An 18,812-nucleotide genomic window follows, 5' to 3' on the forward strand; every position below is an offset into this window, starting at 1 on the left:
GGTAAATAAAGGAGAAGTGATAGAACTTCAGATGAGTTAATTTTGTAATTTGTGTTAGATCAGTTAAAACAGGAGTATGTTAAAATAGTCAAAGAACAATCATTTAAACTTTGGAGATTTTTTGCCCTTTTCTCACTTGTAACAATTAATTGACAGTGAGATGTGAGAGACACTGACAGAGCTTTAGTGAAAAGCAGCAAAATGGAATTCAGAAGGAGAATTTAGAGGGAAAACTTGAAAATGGAAATGCAGTTTTGCTAGGTGAAAACTAAGGAAAAGGGGATCAGGAAAGTTACAGAAAAATGAGAGCATTCTCGAATGAATGGCATAACGTTTATAGAGAGAACCTGCTGAGATGGTGAAAGAGTCTAGAGATGTGTGTGATTGCAAACCTCCCCCCTTTTTTAGCGAATAGACCGTTGAAACTAAATTAAGAAAAGGATATAAAGTCTGTTGTTTGTTTTAATATTTCAGGACTGATTTTATAGATGAAATTATATTTTACAATAAATAGGAAGAAGAATTTATGTAGCCTGTTCTATTTGATGTGAAACAGCAAATCCCGTCTCTCTGTAGCTGTGAAGAAAATTCATTATAATGTCTTGAGTTGTAAGAGATGGTTTCATTGTGATTAGTTACATTGATAATAAAACAACCTTTTCAAATGGCATACGACACGAATGATCGTGTGTGTCTGCTTTTAATGGCATTGAAATTTTTCATTTTCTGTTTTACTCATAGAATTTTCCTTTTTTTATGCTGTTTTCCTGTTCCAATAAGAATTTTCTTCCTTTTAAAAAAAATGAAAACAATTAGATGGAAATATTAACAAAGCATTAATTTTAAAAATACATTTTGAAAGGAGATATATTGAATTTTAACTTTTTGTGTAAAATCTTTCCTACTACACAAGATAGCTTTGTCAGAGGTGGTTAAGATCGCCATAAAATTGACTTTATTACTGGATCAATTTAATGTATTTGGAAAATAGTACTTGAAGTGTAGGAACATTTTAATAAAAGAAACAGCCAAGTAAGAAAACTGGGCTAATGTTACAGTTTATTTTTGTCCCATGACTTGTCACGTTATGTTGCTGTTACTACATCCTCACGAGTAGTGTTGGGAAGGGGAGACTCTTTGATAATGAAAGGGGTGAGGTCTGTTTATTCTGTTACAGTCACCATGGCTTGATCCTTATTAGTATGGCTTTTTAATGATTGTTTTAGCTCTAACTTAAGCACTAAACAAATATTCTAATTTTTAACTTGCAGGCAAAATCAAATTAGGTATTTGAAACAGAACATGGGTATCCCCTGGAATAGGAACAGTATTCTCTTCTGACTTGAGTGCGAATTTTTTTCTCTCCGTCGATAGTTTGATTTACTCTGACCATTGGGCTTAAGAGCACATAGTTCTAGCTTGTCTTCGGTTTGTCCTTGGACTCTGGCTGGGGAAGGTTATTTTTAGAAGTAGGCTAGACATGGCATGTGAGATGCTTTGGAGGTGGAACTTAATCAGATGTGAGTCCTGTGACCAGAGCCCCCTACATCTCCGAAGTTTGAATGCCTCCTGCTAGGTGAGGGTGAGGAAGTTTTGTATTCTGTGTGGCCAAAAGGATTGTGACTCATTCAGCCCCAGTGGCATGTGGCTGTATAGGTGTTTACTGCATGGGCTGCCCCCTCAGGTTTGGGGAAGAGTAGAAATAGAGGTTGCTAACATTTCTGAGCTTAGCTGGACAGGAACTCATGGCTACTGTTATCTTTGAGGCAAGTTGTTTGCTGTAAATGATTCTAGGGGCCAATAAGAATGAATGCCTTCATCCAAAATGAGGTTTTTCAGGAAACATGAAGACATTTCTTTTATTCCATACAAATCTAAATTTAAAACTCTCTACCTCATGTCTTTGTTAGTTAGCTCTTTAATAACTCTTGATTTTAGTATCCCAGTTTTTCATTGTAAGCCGTGTCAAGTCTGGTTTTGGTAGTGGGAGAGGCATAAATGTAAATGTCAGTTTATTAAGTTTTGAAATCTTTCAGAAGTTTGATGGGAATTCTTCTCTTCAACCAGTATACTTCATGGACCTCCTCCCGTGTACCTTAATACTATTGTGATAGTATAGAACATTCTTGTTAAAGGTTGGAGGGTATAGGAAAGGAAATCTATGTAAAATATATACAAACGAGGGGTGAACTTGAGCCCTATCTACTCTTGCCAAGGTGCAAAGGAGAGAGAGGGCATTATATTAGTTATCTACCGATGTGTAACAAATTATGTCAGAACTTAGTGGCTTAAAGCAAATAAGCATTTATTATCCCCCAGTTTCTGTGGGTCAGGGTGTGGAGTAGGCTCATTACCCAGTTGGTTGTGGCTGCAGTCAGGATTTTGTAGGGGCTGCAATCATCTGAAGGCTTGCCTGGGGCTGGAGGAGCTGCTCTGCAGGCAGCTCGCTCCCATGGCTGTTGGCAGGAGGCCCCAGTTCCTGTTTGGCTCTTGGTAGGAGGCTTCGGTTCCTTGCCCCCTGGGCCTCCATGTGCACAGGCTGCAGAAGTGTTCTTGCGACAGGTCCCCCACTTCCCTGGGCGGAGTGATCAAGAGAGGGGGCAAGCAGGATACCGGCACCTCTGTGACTGTGTCTCCAGAGCCGAAAACCCTCACTGCCACTGTTTTCTGTCCCTTGCAAGCACTTGGTCACCAAGGCCAGCCCACACCAAGGGGAGGGAATTAGGCTCCACCTTTTGAAGGGAGTGTCAGAGAATTTGTGGACTCATTCTGAATCGCCACAGGCCTTTTCCTGGTGGGGGAAGGTAGAGTTAACAGACTTACCCTTAGGAATGCAATGCAGCCTGTCCCTGGCACTTTGAGGAGGTGGGTTTGGCTGGACCCGAGTGTTCAGGAGCTGATCCCATTGTGAATAAACAACTATGTTACACATCCATTTGTGGTAAAATTGCTTCTGATGTTACCAATAAATGGTTTTTAGGGTGTTAAATTTTACTCTTTTGTCATGGGAGAAGTTATTCAACTTGTGACCGTTAGCATTTTCATAGAAGAGTGATTTCTTTCTTTGTAGGATCAGATACTTTATTTTGTGGTCTCTGTTACAAATTGATGTTTCTGATGGGAGAGTGTGGTGAGAGGAAGATTACATAAAGCACAGCTCCCTTTGGTTACCCTTAGGTTATGCACATGGTGTTTTGTAACGACAACGAATACTACAGTTTTCTCCTGAACAGACTATATATGGACTTGGTGGTACTTTATTAAATCAGGTAATCATATAAGACATATACTTTCGATAAAAGGTCCAATTGAAAATGGTAGATTAAGAAAGAGATCTGAGCAGTCCACTAATTTCCGTTTATTCCTGTCTTGCTCAGCTCGCAATAGGCCTGTAGGAAGTCTTACCTGTCCTACCTTGCCCTTCCAGGAGGAGACTGTGCTGTAGGATCTCCACAACTTCTGGAGTTCGTCCTTTGTTGAGCTCCTCAAAGGGAAAGGGCAAAAGAGCATTGGGAGCTTTTATAAATGCACGTGTGTGCACACCAGCCATGCTGCACACTATCCCCTGTTGTGACTTTACCATGGGCCTGGTGCCAACACGTGCTAACTGCACACTGCTTGCACCACTAATTTGGGTAAGTCTAGGAGGGGTGAAGGGTGAGATGGCGTGGGATGGAGGCAGGGAGAAGGTGGTTTCCTGTGTGGGTGGCCTTGTACCAGTGAGAGAGGATGTCTGTGAGTGTGTGTGTGTGTGTGTGAGGGTGTGAGAAAGAGACAGAAAGCAAGCTCAAGCTGCCTTAATGTCTACTGGTTAGAAAAGAGAGAAGAGATGAAAAGAGAAGTGAAGACAAGATTGGGATAAGTGAAAACTGGAACAAAAAGGAGGGAAATGAGGGGAGAGACTTCACGTGTGCTGCCCATAGTCAAGATAGCATGTGAAGTGGTTGAGAAGTTAACGTTTCCTGGAATAATTTCTTTAAAATGCTGAAAGAAACTTCCTGTGAGAAGCGGCCACCAGGTGTCATCAGAGGGCTGCTATTGATTTGTTTTGTTCTTGTTCTTAAAGAGTATTGGAGTGTTTCGATTTCTTTCTTGCAAGTGTGTTTTTTTTTTCTTCTTTTTAAACCATAGCAGAGACTGTTTCAGTCAGAGCGGGGACTTTCTTTTGGGAGTTTCTGGCTGGGCTAATAATTTTTTATGGGTAACACTGAAGATCAAGTTACATGTAAGTTTTTAGTCAAGGAACAGCTAGTTGAGAATTTGGATAAGAGTTGATAGTCTAAGTGGAATTGCATATTTGAAAATCTTTGTGGAGTTGGATGTTGTTGAATTTGCATAGGCAGCATGTGCTTTAAGATTTGGGAATAACGTATCTCATTATTGTAGTCTGAACACCTGCTATGTCTTGTGAGTCTTGAAACCTGACTGTGGGAAGAAATTCGAGGCTCATTTTCTTTCTCCAGTGGAACAAGTCCCAGTTCTTTCAGAGAGGACAGAGATGATGCCTTTCTTAAGGGCCAACAGTGAATCCCCTGCCTGTTCTGTTGTTTGCTTTGTTCTTGAGGGAATTAACGATGCTTTCTGGTACACAGTAGGCTTGCAATAAGTGTTTCTTGAATGAGTAAACGAAATCTGTCTCCAGAAAAATGAGCCCTTAAACTGTCCCAATTGGGTGATTTTTGAATTCTTCTTTAAGAAAGACCCCATCCCCTGTCTCCGTTGGTTACAAGGTACTTGTTCGAATAAGCTTTCTGATGAAGATTTTTCTTTTTAATTTATATTTGCATAAATTTCCTCATTTCTGTTTCATCTCCTGTAGATCACTATAAGATACTTTTCTAGATCACTTTAAGATACTTTTTAAATCACCTTGCACTCCCGCTTACTGACATCATTCTAGTTCTGGGCTTTATCAGTTAAACTATTAGAATGTCCTTTTTCTGTCTCGAGGCTTTCTCGACCTATACTATGTCCTGTGTACTGAAAAATTAACCTTCCTAAAGCGGTGCTGTGTTTTGGTGACTCCCCACTGACGCTACTGGATAAATCCCAGCTTTGAAGTCCGAGCCTTCTGTGATCTGGTCCGGGCTGGTCATTTGCCTTTGTTTTAAGTTGCTGTGCAGTAGACAGCCAGTGCTGTCGCTGTCTGGACTGCTCACAGCCTTGCACACTCACTGTGTGTGTTTTTGGCTTTGCTTAATCCCTTCCTTCTACTTGAGATGTTTAACTCTTCCTATCTGCTTCCTCAACAAAAGACAAAAACGGTTTTAGTTTCTTCAAGGTTTAGCTGAAATAACATTTCTACTATTTTAGCCAGCTATTCTACTTGGGAGTAGGATCTCTTGCTCATTATACTGCTATAGATCTTGGTGTGTATCACACACGTGATCCTGTTTGGCCTTGTGTGAGTTCCTTTGCGTATATGTCACATGGCTTCTAATAGAATATGAGGGCAAAGAATGGGTTCATATCAGTGTACTTCCTTTCATATGCTAGGCACTCAATATATATTTGTTGAATGTTTGTTCTTTCTTGATATAATGAGATGATGAATTGACGACCTCAGATGTGTATGGATGAGATTTGTGCACCATACAGCTTTGCGAAATGTGAAATTGCCCTATAGATGAAGCGCAATCTGTTCTTTTGTGTATTTTACTAAAGAATGTCAACTGAATTCCTGGGGAAGGGGAAATGCTGATATGTCCTCCCCTGTCTTCAGGACACAGATGGCCCAGACGTGTTTGTGGCTCAGTGAAGGTGAGGGAGCTGCTGAGCTGCCAGTCCACAAAGATTGATGAAATCTGAGAACTTCAGAGGAAAGAGCTGGCGTGGCACCAAGGCCATTAGCATATGGAATCCTTATCAAGTGTATCTCGGCTTACTTGCACATTGAATTTTCAGTTAGACTTCTTTTAGTTTACTTAATTACCTGCTTATAACAATTCAAATAAATCCTGAGAAGTTATGTTTTGTGTAGCTAGGGAGCTGACTTCATGTAGATTAACACTGGAGTCCAAAATCGGAGAGAAGGGAAGAGTCTCACGGATAAACTTCACATTGTGTCTTTGTACTCAGTTCACTTTGGGTTCTGTCTAATGGAATGCAGTGCCTTAAAACATTACATGGTTGTGTTTTCAACTAGTTTTATCTTCTGTAGTATATTTATTTTCTAGAAGGATATATTTTAAATGTTTTGGCACCGATAAAATGTAGAGAAATGTAAATATAATAGCAATTAGACAATTTCATTTTTAAGATGAGTAATTTCTCTTTCAGTGAAGAGAAGGTGAGTCATGTATGGTAATTTTTCTATTTAAAATGGGGTACTAGCATTATAGCATATGCATATATATTTTTCTTTAAAATCAATGAGTATTCAGTATTGGTACTAAATTTAAACCTGGTTGTTCTTTAACATTTTCTAAAATTGATCTTCCCTTAATGGGCTTTCCGTAGATAGGACATAAGTTGAGCCTCATGTTCAGTGATTTCTCTCCTATTTCGGAGCCCAGTAAATCTTCACTATGGCCATCACTCCGTCACTTAATCCACTTCATGTACTTACACTCTCAGCGATATCCTAGATTCAGTGTTCAAAGCCTAAAGTTCAGCCAAGTTCCCTCATTAGAATTCCACCTTTGGTTAGTCTCGTCATAGAATTTTGAGAGAAAAGACCCGAAGCTCACTCTTCTACATGAACCTCATAAAAGTTAGCATTTCCTAGCTTAGAATGGAACCAGGGACACGGTATGAATGTCAGAGCCTTAGGACTTCTCCCCTCCTCACGCCTGAATTGTTGTAAGTCATTCTAATTCTTCCACGTGGGATGCTGCCACAGAATGGCTTGATGAGCAGCGTGCAGGTCTGCGCCCAGGATCGGAACCGGTGAACCCTGAGTCACCGGAGCGGAGCACATGAACTTAACCAATCGGCCATGGGGCTGGCCAGCTGATTTTTTATGTAAACTTAATTCTCGGTCAAGATGTCCTGGATGCTCTTGGTAGTTTTAATCTCACATTGTTCATTTTCACTCTTAACTTCAGTCTACAGAATATGTCAAAATGGGGGCCCACAGAGAACCTTTCTACACTGAAGTTTTTTTTCTTGGACTGATTCTTCAGGCCTAGAAGCTCTCTTTATTGGGCAAGTGACAGGGTAGCAAGTTCCTCCCCGGCTCTCAGTATCAAGAAGGGTTTGATTATAAAAGAGAGCTTCTCTAAACCTGTTCAGGAAAATAAATAGTAAAATATAAGTCTGTCATTTTCATAGGACTACCTCATTGCCAGAAAGAGTCCTACAATCTTTTCCGTGTTGTCATGTACCTCTACTTAAAGGGCATAAAAGAATATCAGGAATCACTTTGAAGAATTAATCTAGCCCAACACACCCTTATAAAGAAGATTTAATAGTTTATTTGACCACCTACTCAAAATTTGTTTCTCTTCAGTTTTCCTCTAATTCTGCAATTTTGTTACAGTTTTACCTAAGTTTCAAACAGATAATCACAATTTAAATTAAAAACACACACTTCACAATATAGGAAAAGCCTGACTGAAAGATAAATTGTACATCTCAAGTTAGCACAACAAAATCTGTTTGATAAACTGCCAAATAAATCTTTGAGTTGCCTCCCCTACCCTTGAACTGATTTTTTCTCTTAAGGGCATAATTAAGCTTTCATTCAGAATGCCGTATACCTCACATTGCGATTATTGCTCTTATCAAAATCAACCAGTTGTTCTCCTCAACTTGCCCTGAAATTTTAACTCCTCCGGAAAGCTCTCAGTTGCACACTCTCTACAAACATTCCACCCATCTCTGGTATCCAATGCCCACAGCAACTCAAGGAGGAGTTTGCAATTTTAATACGTTCCAGAAACAGGAGTTGAAAAATGACGAATTCACGATGATGAGAGGAAATTCTGGAGGTTTTTAAAAAAGAAAAGATTCTATCATATTAGTGGACTGTAAGAAATATCACTAGCAATCTTTTTTCATACAATCCTAGAGTTCATTAACATTAAACCTTTGATCATGTAAGTAGAGTTGCATGACCCCATTTCATTACTGTTATTAAAAATAATGGTACCTACCCTGTATCTCCCAATCCATGAAGGAAAATCACCTACAAGAGAAAAAATTAATAAACAATGCCCAAATAAACCCACACAGAATTGATACACACTAGCGCTGGTCAATTCTGGATGCCAGAATTACAGAACACTACCTTCAGCAAATCAAACTCCATAGAGCTCTCTTCAGTGGGAAAAATACTTAATTTCTCTCACTGTAGTTCCGAAGATAATTAATGTGCGGTTTTAGCACTTAAAGAGGTCCCAGTTAGACATTCTTAAGTGCAAACAACATTCTACGAAAAATAGTTTGTTTCAAGTCAAACCATGCAAGTCTCATGTAAACTGTAGACTTTTTCCATCACAAAAAGGAGCTTCCGGGGTTAAAAAGACATTTGAGCTCCTCGTACACGGTTTTCTAAAAAACAGCACCCTGTGTGTGTAGCTTCCCTGCAAGCTGGGGCCGGCGGCGGGGTCCCGGGGGACCCGGGCCGCACTCGCTCCGCAATGCAGAGGGCTCGGGGCTGACGGGGGCGGGCGCGCTGATCCTCCGGCCCGGCCGCAGCCCCGGCGCCATCCCGACACCGACCACCCCACCCCACCCCACCCAGCCCACCCTGGACCCGGCGGAGGGAACCCACCCACCGGCCGCCAGGCGGTCCGCGACGCCAACCCCGCGCGAGGGGCAGTGGTGAGCAGCGGGCCGAGGGTCCCCTCCGAGCCCCGGCTGCCGCCACTCACCGCAGCAGTGGCCTTCCGGGCGGCGGGGATGATGGCGGGAAGCGGGGCAGACATGTTATTACCGCACATACACCGGCTCGACCGACAACGCGCGTCGCAGGCGGAAGGGAGAGAGGGCTCGCGGCCCGCCCCACCGGGCGCGCGCTCAGGCGCGTGCGCGACAACGCGGCCGCGCACCACCCTCGGGCCGGCTCCGCGCGCCCGCGCTCCCCTCGAGGGACCTGTCACCCTGCCCCTCCCCCGCCGGTCTCCTTTCTTCGCGCGTCAGAATGTCCGGCTTCTCGGTTGGCCAGATGGGCTGCGACTGAACCGCGGCCGGAGCTGACCTTCTTTTTCCCCCGGCCCGCGCATGCCCGGGGTCGGCGGCCCGGCGGCGCTCTTTCCTGCCGGGCGTCCGGGACACCCTGGGGGAGACGCTCTCAGCCCCAGCGGGACTGCGTGGTCCCTGGAGCCTGGGCTTGCCTTCTGCTCCTGGGGCGCTGTAGTGAAAAGAATGAGCCCCAAAGCCAGTCATCCGCAACCCCACATACTCCTTTGTTTCCTGAAGCCGGGGTGGACTCGTTTGCGCTGGCAGAGGTCGCTCGAGCTTTCGCTGTATTTCCATTTGGGGCTACACCAGTGTGCAGTTTTGGAGTCGACTCCCCTCCTCCTTTAAACTTCAGCTGAAAGAGAAAACATTCACTTGTCACCGAGAATGCACAACTTATTGATCGATGGATAGTGACATAGTACTGATTTAAGCATGAGACTAGACGGTCCCTTTTCTGCACAGGTGGGTCGATGCATATTAAATACATGGTATGATCTGGGAAAGCGCAAGAGATAGAAACCCCGTAGAACCAAAATGGCCAGACCTTCTGAAGTTTATCGTTCAATGGAGAAAGTTAAATGATAGACACAGTCCTTAGGGAGTACAGTGTAAGATAGGGAAAGAAGCTGGTGAACAAAAGGCTTTAAAACACACACACACACACACACACTCCACTTTAATTCATATGATAACCAGAATGCAGTCGTACTGTTTTTTATCTTTCTTGTCTTGGATTTGAGTGCTGAGAATTTGGGGGGCTCTCAAAAATGTTAAATTGATGCTGATTTATTGAAAATGATAATGTGACATTTCACTTATGAGTCTACAATTATGTCAGGCTTTTAAGTACTTGGTTGTGATTTAAGTATTTGGTTGTGATGTTAATAGAGAATAAAACTATCTTTAGCTCTTATGTCAACCTAAATGAAGCTGTCTAGGGGGCAAGCTCAAAAAATGAGTTTATTTGGGAATAGCCGAGGAATTGCAATTCTGGACGTGCAGACTATGGTGAACCATAGGCAAGTTGGAAGAGACAAGGGGAAAGTTAGTTTTTATTAGGTGTTAGGAGGAAATTAAGGAGGGTTATTTAGAATAAAAGTTCATTGGAGAAGAGCAAGAGTGTGAGGTTGTGATAATGCATTGTCGCTGCGGCAGGGTCGGATCTTCCTTCCTTTTCTTAAAAGCAGGAGATGAAATTCTTAGGTGAAGATGTCCTCCGTTGCACCAGCAGAAAAGTTACATTCTTATCATCACGGATAAGAAGTTGAGACTGAGAGAATTTTATACAAATAGGCCTCGTTAAAATAATTCTTATCGTCCATCTTCCTGCCAGTTAAGCAGGCAGCAGTGAGTGGTATGTACGTGAGAGGTCCCCCTTCAGGGTTTCATGACTCCATTTTAAAAGAGGTTTTCCTTTATTTTCACACTTACTATGAACAAAACATGTTCCAAGACACTACTAGTCTGAGTTTTTCTGTGATGTAATATGTAGAGTTCCAGGTGCCACCAGCGGTTCTATCAACTGACTTCCGTTAGTTGGGAGTAGGACAGCTCAATTTTATCTAGAGACATGCACAGCATAACAGCGTTTGGGTCAAGGACGGAGGGCATATAGGAGGGTGGTCCCGTAAGATTAGTACCATATGTCCTAGGTGTGTAGTAGTCTATACCATCTAGGTTCGTGTGAGTACACTCTATGATGAATTGTGTAAGTACGCTCAATGATGAAACTGCCTAACACATTTCTCAGAATGTATCCCCATCATTGAGCAATGCGTGGCTATATTTCTGTCATCCTCCCTCTTAGCCAGTCCAAATGCTGCTATTCCTGCAAGATTCACCGAAGTCTTACATCCTCTAAGGAACCTTAGTGTTCTAATTAATCTCTTTGTCCCCCAGATAAGAGAAAGAAAGAAATATAGTAATAGAGAAAAGACAAAATTAGCATTATTTTCAGAGGATGATTATGCTAAGGTGTTTAAAGCAAAAGCCAACTGAGTAAATTTGAAGATCGAATTGGCTCTATTCAACAATTCATGAATTGAGCAGCATCCCAGCTAGCAAATAGAAGGGAGGTCCAAGGAGCTATGCAAAGTGGAAGGCTGTTATGGGCAGAAGGGACAGAATAAAGGAAGTTTCTAGCAAAGAGCAGATTCGGGCAAGATCACCTTCCTTTGGGGAAGAGTAGTGTGGGGATCTATGAGGCAGATTACTCACTCATGCCGACCAGGTAATTCCAGATTGACTAGTTAAAGGTCACATTCCTGTGAGAGACTGAAAGTGCAATTAAGTCTTGATTTATTGATGTGGGACTTAGCACAAGTGACACCATTTTGTTCCTGTTTTTTCTTTTTTAACAGTTCTCCCCCTTTGCGTGAGACTCTTAGCATAACTTGAAAGATGTGATCAAAATTTAAGGCATTAGTGCCACTCTCAGCTACCGCTCTGTTGGTCTCGCAGCTTTTACTGTTTCTCCGTGTTATAGTCACAGGTCATGAGGTTTTCTGCTGAATCCTGTGGTATTCACAGGTCACGACTTCACATTCATTTGCTTGATGGTTAGCAGCTGCAAACACGCATTTAAAGCTTTGGAGAGAATACAGTGCATCAGGGAGATTACTATGACTGTTACTGGTAGGATCATTCCCATGTCTGGAGTGCACTTCAGAGCCATGGTCCCCAAGACCCAAACCAATCAAAATCCAATAAGTGAAAGAAATACTCTGTTGAAGGAGTCACCTTTTTAAGCCAAGTGGCGTACTCAGTGATTTTATGTAACTAAATTTCAGCTTCCCCAGAAGTGTTAATCCAGGTGCAGCGGGTGGTGGCCACAGCACAGACACATCCTTGCTCAGCTAACAAATGATCAAGGGCTGTCATATTATCAAGAACTACTTTGAGCTGAGAGTCTAGAGATTTTCATTGGGCAGCTATTGCTTTAGCAGCGAATTCTGCAATACTTTCAAGAGTTAAGGAGGGATTTCTGATCACAGCCTCATTTGTACTCACTCCTAACAAAGGAAGTAGGGACCTGCCGAAAGAAGCACATCCTGAATCATGAAGGCCTCCTGGCAGGTCTTTTCGAATTGGATGATTAGGGGAGTTGACCAATGAAGTGTCTTAGCCTATTTGAGAACAGTTGAGTGGCACAGTTAGATAACCTAAGGGGCATTGCCCAGTTATGTGTTAGCCATCTAAGCATTTATAGGTCCAAGGAGAATGATCACCACCACCGATGAAATTAAATCCTGTTGGGGCATAAACCATTACTGCTCAGGTGGCGTTGTTCATGGGTTCCAGCATCATGAACAGATTGGAGTTTTTGATGATGAATCCAGCTGTCTGAAAGGTTGCTCTCCCTTAGTAATGGCTTGGGAGATATGATGGTGGCATTATCTTGCCAGGCCAATGCCAGAGTAAAGGAAAGAAAGAGCGGAAGACAGTGTTTCATGTTCAGTTACAATGGGAAATCTTGATCTGGTGTCTTGGGTGGAAGCGGTCTACGTCAATGTCAGCTGCTTCTCCTGCTCATCAGTGTGATTCAGAGGTCTTCAGTGTTTGTAAAGGACCAGAGGTCAGGAGGAGCTTTCTTCCACTGTGAGATGTGTAGCCAACGTTTAAGTCCTGGAGGTTTGGCTGCCGTCTGGGTCGGGAGGAAGACCTAGTATAGTCCTTCCCAGGGAGAGTCAAGGACAGTCTTTGGTCTCAGTGCTTCCAAATCAGAAGGATGGGAGGAAATAGGAAACATTAGGTTGGAGAGTGGTAGCCAGATATTTGAGAAAATTGGAAGAATTTAGGATCCAGTTCAGTTTACAGGTATATAACAAAACCTCAAAGACGATTAACAGGGTTAGAATCTAAATATCTACAAAGGTGCAAACATAATTTTTCTCTCTACAATTACCCCATTTTTTACCAAAGATAATCAGAGTAAAACTAATTTGTTTGTATTAAACTTGGCCTGATTATTTACATGAGTGTAGCAAGAATGGTGATTGACCACATAAGCTCTTTTAAGACTGCTTTGCTGGAACTTTTTATAAGGAATCTCAGATTTGACTCTTTCAAAGCCTCTGAGGCCAGGAAGCCAAGCCAAGTTTCAAGCAGTTCCTTACGGCTGTCTGGTCATGTCTGAATCTATGCATCTCTCTCTCAACTATGACATTCCAGTCAAAGCCTTGGTAACATAGCCAATGTTTTCAATTGTACCCTGTTAGAAGGAGAACAGATTCTTCTTGAAATTATGCAAGTAACTTACTGTATTGCCATGAAAAGAACACTTGAGTTTCTAAATTCTGGAGGGATCATACAGGGAGAAAAAGTAAATGTTTCCTCTTTGTTTACAAAGGTATACTTTACCAATTGTAAATCATAGGTAGCTTAAGAGAAGAAGTTTCCTTAAATCTGGAAAAACAAAACACTAAAGAACCAGAAATGTTTCAAACAAGAAGTCGTAAAAATTATAACTATCCTTCTCAGCTTATTCAGTCCCAGGTTATTAATTCTTGTTCTGCTTGAACCCAGTTGTTTCTTTTAGTTCTGGAAATTCTTTTAATCTTAAAAACTAATTCTAAAATTCATAAACATGTAGGAGTATCCAGGAATGTTAAAAAAGAAATAGAGTAATTGGCAGTTTATTGAAGGGGATTAGAATGCACCACCCAAAATATGCCATATGGATTATTTTGAGGTAAGGCCATTGAGAATCAACAGATACAGAAAGAAGCCTTCTTGGAGATTCTTTCTCTGACTAAGAGCAGAAACTTCTAAAAACTGAGGGCTGCCATAAATCTCTTCTCCTAAGGGAGTTTTATGGCTATGAAGAAGACAGAAAATCGGCACCAACATGAGCCTGCACAAACAAATTTTAGTAAATAACCTTTATCTTTCCTTAGTTTCCCCCTATATTTACCTCCTCACAATTTACCACCCTTAGAAGCTCAAACCTCTTTTCCTTTGTCTTGTCGTTTCTTCACAAATTTATTTCCCTTTGTTAAAATGGTAACAGTCTGACTGCCTCTTTAGGATTTTCATGTCATTTCTGAGGCCCCTCCACCATATGCATATGAAATAAACCTTTTTCTCCCGTTAATCTCTTTTGTCGGTTCAATTTGCAAGACCCCAGTTATTGAATCTGAGAAAGTAAAGGAAAAAATTTTTTTCCTCCTCCTCAACATCATCTAGAATTACAAAAATTACAAGAGTAAATTACCAATGTAGGAAAGGATAAGCAGATCAGGTCATTTACTGAATGCCCTTAGTTACTCAGATTTATTTCTAGAACAGAGTTAAAACTCCAGGAAAAAAAAAAAAGCACACGGGAGAAATAAGTACATATTAGAGGTGGCATTTCAAATCAGTGGAAAATGATAATTTTTCAGCAAATGATATTAAAGTAATTGGCTACATTTGGGAGAAAATTCAGGTGGTTCCTCCATTATTCCTCCCACCAAATTTTAGTCAGTATCCAGAAATTCAAATGACTAGCATTTACAAGGAAGTGCCCAACTTTTCTAATAATTAAAGAAGTACAAATTAAAACAATTTATTAACTTTAGATCCATGATATTGGAAAGAGTGGAACAAGCTTAAATTGCGTACACTGCTAATGGTGTGTGGTATAAAAGGGAATGACCCTGAAGAACAATTTGGGAAGATCCAGTAAAGTTGCAGATGTGCATAGCTATGACCCAGCAACTCTACTCTGGGGGCCTACTTTGGAAACCCTCACATGTACGTACACAGAGAGACATATAAGAATATTAACTGCAGCGCTCTTTCTAAATTGAAAACTGAGAACAACCTAGACACTCATCAACAAGAAAACAGATAAATTCATTTATATGTGAAAAGACGTTAAAGTACCATATATTGTTTCTTTCCGATGTTTTATTAAGATATGTGATGTACAATGAACTGCACATACCTAAAGTGTACAATTTGATAAATTTTGTTTTATTATATACTACTCAAACTATAACCACAATCAAAATAAGGAACATATCCATCACACACAAAACTTCTCTTGCTCCTTTGTAGTCTATCCCTGTCTCTTCCCTCTGTGCCCCATCCCCAGGAAACCTCTGATTATTTTGTCACAATAGATTTGTTTGCATTTTCTAACACTTCTTTCTCTCAGCATCACTGTTTAGAGATTCATCCATGTTGTTGTATCAGTTGTCATTTCTTTTATTGCTAAGTAGCACCCATTATATAGATATAACACAATTTGTTTATCTGTTCCCCCGCTGATGGGCTTTTGAGTTGTTTCCGGTTTGGGGCTATTACAAATAAAGCTGCTATAAAGAATCTTGTACAAGTTTTCATGTGCGTGTATGTTCACATTTCTCTAGGAGTGGGACTACTGAGTCAACTGGAAGGTGAAGTCTTGACTGTTTAAGAACCTGCCAAAATGTTTTCCAAAATAGTTAGTTTAAACATCTGATCAAATCTTTTGCCCATGTGATAAACTGGATTATCTTATTATTATTGAGTTGTAAGAATTTTATGTCTATTCTAGATACAGTTACTTTGTCAGATAGATGTTTTGAAAACACTTTCTCTCAATCTGTGGCTGGATTGTCTATTTTCTTATGTGTCTTTTAAGGAACAAAAATTTTTAATTTTCATGAAGTCAAATTTATTGACTTTTCTTTTATAGTTTATGCCTTTTGTTTTAGTTTATGCTTTATTTAAGAAATTTTTGCTTAACCCAACATCACTAAGATTTTCTCCTATATTTTCTTCTAGAAAATTTATAATTTTGGCTCTTATATTTAGACACTTATTATGATCCATTTTGAACTAATATTTCCATATGGTGTGAAACAACGATTAAGACCTTTTTTTGCGTATGGCTCTCCAATTTCCTATCACCATTTATTGAAAAGATGATCATTTCCTCTTTGAATTCTCTTGGCTTCTGTGTCAAAAATCATTTGTCCACAGGATAGCCACATAAAAAGAATGAAGTTGTACAGCTATCTCATACCATATACAAAAATTTACTCAAATGGATCAAAGAGCTAAACGTAAGAGCTAAACCTATAAACTCTTACAAGACTATGTAGATTTAAATCTTTGTGACCTTGGATTAGGCAATGGTTTCTCAGATTTGAATAGACATTTCTCCAAAGAAGATATACAAATGGCCAATAAACACATGAAAACATACTCAACATAATTAACTAATAGGGAAATGCAAATTAAAACCAAATGAGATACCACTTCACATCTGCTTGGATGGCCATAATCACAAAAGACAGGTAAGTGTTGGCTAGGGTGTAGAAAAATTGGAACATTCATGCTGTTGGGAATGTAAAATAGTGCAACTGCTTGGGATATTTTCCAAAGTCTGGCAGTTCTTCAAAAGGTTAAACATAAAGTTACCCAGCAGTTTCACTCCCAAGTATATAACCAAGATAACTGAAAACGTATGTCCTCGCAAAAACTTGTAAACAAATGCTCATAGCAGAATGATTTGTAAAAGCCCCAAAGGGGAAGCAAATGTCCATCAACTCATGAATAAATAACCAAAAGGTGGTATATCCATACAATGAAATATTACTAAGCAAGGAAAAGAAATGATACATGCTACAACATTGAAAGCATTAAACTAAGTGAAGAATCCAGTCACAAAAGACCACATATTGTATGATACCATTTATGTGAAATGTCTAGAATAGGCGAGTCCATTGAAACAGAAAGTAGATTGGTGGCTGCCTAGGGCCAGGGTAGGAGGATTCAGGAGGAAATGGGGAGTGACTGCTAATTGATACAGGGTTTCTTTTGTGGGTGACCTAAATTTTCTAAAATTAAATAGTAATGATGGTTGCGCAACTCTCTGAATATACGAAAAACCATTTAATCGTACATTTAAAATGCGTGAATTGTATTGTATGTGAATTATATGTTAATAAAACTGTTATTTTAAAAATCTATTGTCCATAAATTTGTAAGTCTACTTCTGAACTCTCTATGGTGTTCCACTGGCCTGTGACTATTCCAATACAATACCACATTGTCTGGATTACTGTCTCTTTATGATAAGCTTGGAATCAAGTAGTTTTAGTCCTTCTACTTTGCTCTTCTATTTCCAAGTTGTTTGGCTATTCTCTATCCTTTGTAGTTCCATATTCATTTTAGGGTTGACTAATTTATTTCTTCAAAAGAACCTATTGAGATTTTCATTGAGATTCTCTCAAATCTACAGGTCAATTTGAGGAAAAATGACAACTGAGTCTTCCGATCCATGAACCAGTATCTCTGTCCATTTATTAAGGTAATCTTGGATTTCTGTCAGCAATGTTTTACACTTCTCAGTGTATAGTCCTGAATATCTTTTATCAAATTTATTCCTAGAAAATCCATGTTTACGTTATTGAAAATGGTACTTTAAATTTCAGTTTGACCATTTATTGCTAGACATAGAAATGTAACTAATTTTTGCATATTGACCTCGTATCTGCAATCTTGCTATACTCACTTAAAAGTTCTAGTAGCTTTTATTTGTAGATTCCTCAGGGTTTTCTTAGACAATTATGCACTTGAAAATAAAGACAGTTTTACTTCTTTTCCAATCTGCATGTTTGATTTTTTTCTTTTGCCTTACGGTACTGTCTAGGACCTCCAATAGAAGTGGTAGGTAAACATTGTTGCTTCATTCCAGATCTTAGGGTAAAAGCATTCAGTCGTGCATCCTGAAATATAATGTCAACTGTAGGGCTTTTGTAGATACTCTTTATCAGGTGGAAAGAATTCCCTTTTATTCCTTGTTTGCTGAGAGTTATTGTACTGAATGAATCTTTGTGCATCGAATGTTTTTATATATATATAAAAATGATTATTTTTTCTTTAGTTTGTTAATATGGTAAACTATATTAATTGACTTTAACATTAAGTCAACTTTGCATTCCTGGGTTAAACCCCACTTGGTCATGATATATTTTGTTTTTTCACTCAATTCATGATAAGTTGTTTGTTCAAAAATTGTGAAGAATTTTTCCATCTATTTTCATGAGGGATATTGGTTTATAGTTCTTTTTTCTTGTAATGTCTTTATCTGGTTTTGGTATCAGGATAATGTTGGCTTCATAAAGTGAGTTGGACGGTATTCCTTCCTCTTTAAAAGTCTGGAAGATTTTGCGTAGAACTGGTATACTCCCTCCTGGGATGTTTGGAAGAAGGTGGGGGGGAATAGGGAAATGCTTGTCAAAGGGTACAAACTTGTAGTTATAAGACAAATAACCTTTGGGTCCTATTGTACAGCATAGTGATTATAGTTAATAATACTGTATGGTATACTTGAAATTTTTTAAGAGAGTAGTTTTGTTTGAGGAAGATTAGCTCTGAGCTAGCATCTGCCACCAATCTTCCTCTTTTTGCTGAGGAAGATTGGCCCTTAGCTAACATATGTGCCCATCTTCCTCTATTTTACATGTGGGACGCCTGCCACAGCATGGCTTGATAAGTGGTTCCCATGTCCGTGCCCAGGATCCGAACCGGTGAACCCTGGGCCGCTAAAGCAGAGCACGCAAACTTAACTGCTATGCCACTGGGCCAGCCCCAAGACAGTAGATCTGAAGTGTTCTCACCACACACAACAAAAAAGTAACTATGATGGATGTGTTAGTTAACTTGACTGTAATAATCATTTCACAATGTATCAACTGTTTGCATTGTACACC

At 40.1% G+C, this 18,812-nt stretch overlaps 2 protein-coding genes across 9 annotated transcripts in view; one reads left to right on the top strand and one right to left on the bottom strand.

Annotated features, from left to right (window-relative positions):
- Positions 1-2,280: 2,280 nt before the first annotated feature.
- On the bottom strand, positions 2,281-13,982 carry LOC124231926 (uncharacterized). 8 transcript variants are annotated; one of them, XM_046648927.1, is made up of 5 exons: positions 8,817-13,982; positions 8,097-8,128; positions 3,406-3,484; positions 2,824-2,896; positions 2,281-2,575 (listed from the first exon to the last, which is right to left on the bottom strand). In XM_046648927.1, exons 1-5 carry the CDS (start codon positions 8,883-8,885, stop codon positions 2,289-2,291), a joined length of 540 nt encoding a protein of 179 aa, XP_046504883.1. In that variant the 5' UTR covers positions 8,886-13,982; the 3' UTR covers positions 2,281-2,288. The 8 variants fall into 8 exon arrangements, 4 of the variants coding, with proteins under 4 accessions (XP_046504883.1, XP_046504882.1, XP_046504884.1 ...); XM_046648926.1 differs by having other exon boundaries at positions 8,721-13,982; XM_046648928.1 differs by having other exon boundaries at positions 2,281-2,732; positions 8,721-13,982.
- Positions 2,830-18,812, top strand: part of LOC124231925 (ligand-dependent nuclear receptor corepressor-like protein) — a 34,771-nt gene continuing 18,788 nt past the window's right edge. The window contains 2 exon segments of the mRNA XM_046648925.1: positions 2,830-3,635; positions 17,339-17,407. The gene's annotated coding sequence lies outside the window, so the exon portion shown is untranslated.

The sequence above is a fragment of the Equus quagga genome, unplaced genomic scaffold, assembly GCF_021613505.1.
Source record: "Equus quagga isolate Etosha38 unplaced genomic scaffold, UCLA_HA_Equagga_1.0 HiC_scaffold_122_RagTag, whole genome shotgun sequence".
Classification (NCBI taxonomy): Eukaryota; Metazoa; Chordata; class Mammalia; order Perissodactyla; family Equidae; genus Equus; species Equus quagga.

What these genes read in the sequence shown, in the direction of transcription:
- LOC124231926 (XM_046648926.1), bottom strand. Translation starts at nt 8,885, where the DNA reads ATGTGCGGTAATAACATGTCTGCCCCGCTTCCCGCCATCATCCCCGCC. An exon ending in CGCGGACCGCCTGGCGGCCG is followed by an intron (nt 8,129 to 8,720) that starts GTGGGTGGGTTC and finishes TTTCTCTTGTAG; the next exon opens with GTGATTTTCCTTCATGGATT. An exon ending in GGAAGGGCAAGGTAGGACAG is followed by an intron (nt 2,897 to 3,405) that starts GTAAGACTTCCT and finishes CAATGGGATCAG; the next exon opens with CTCCTGAACACTCGGGTCCA.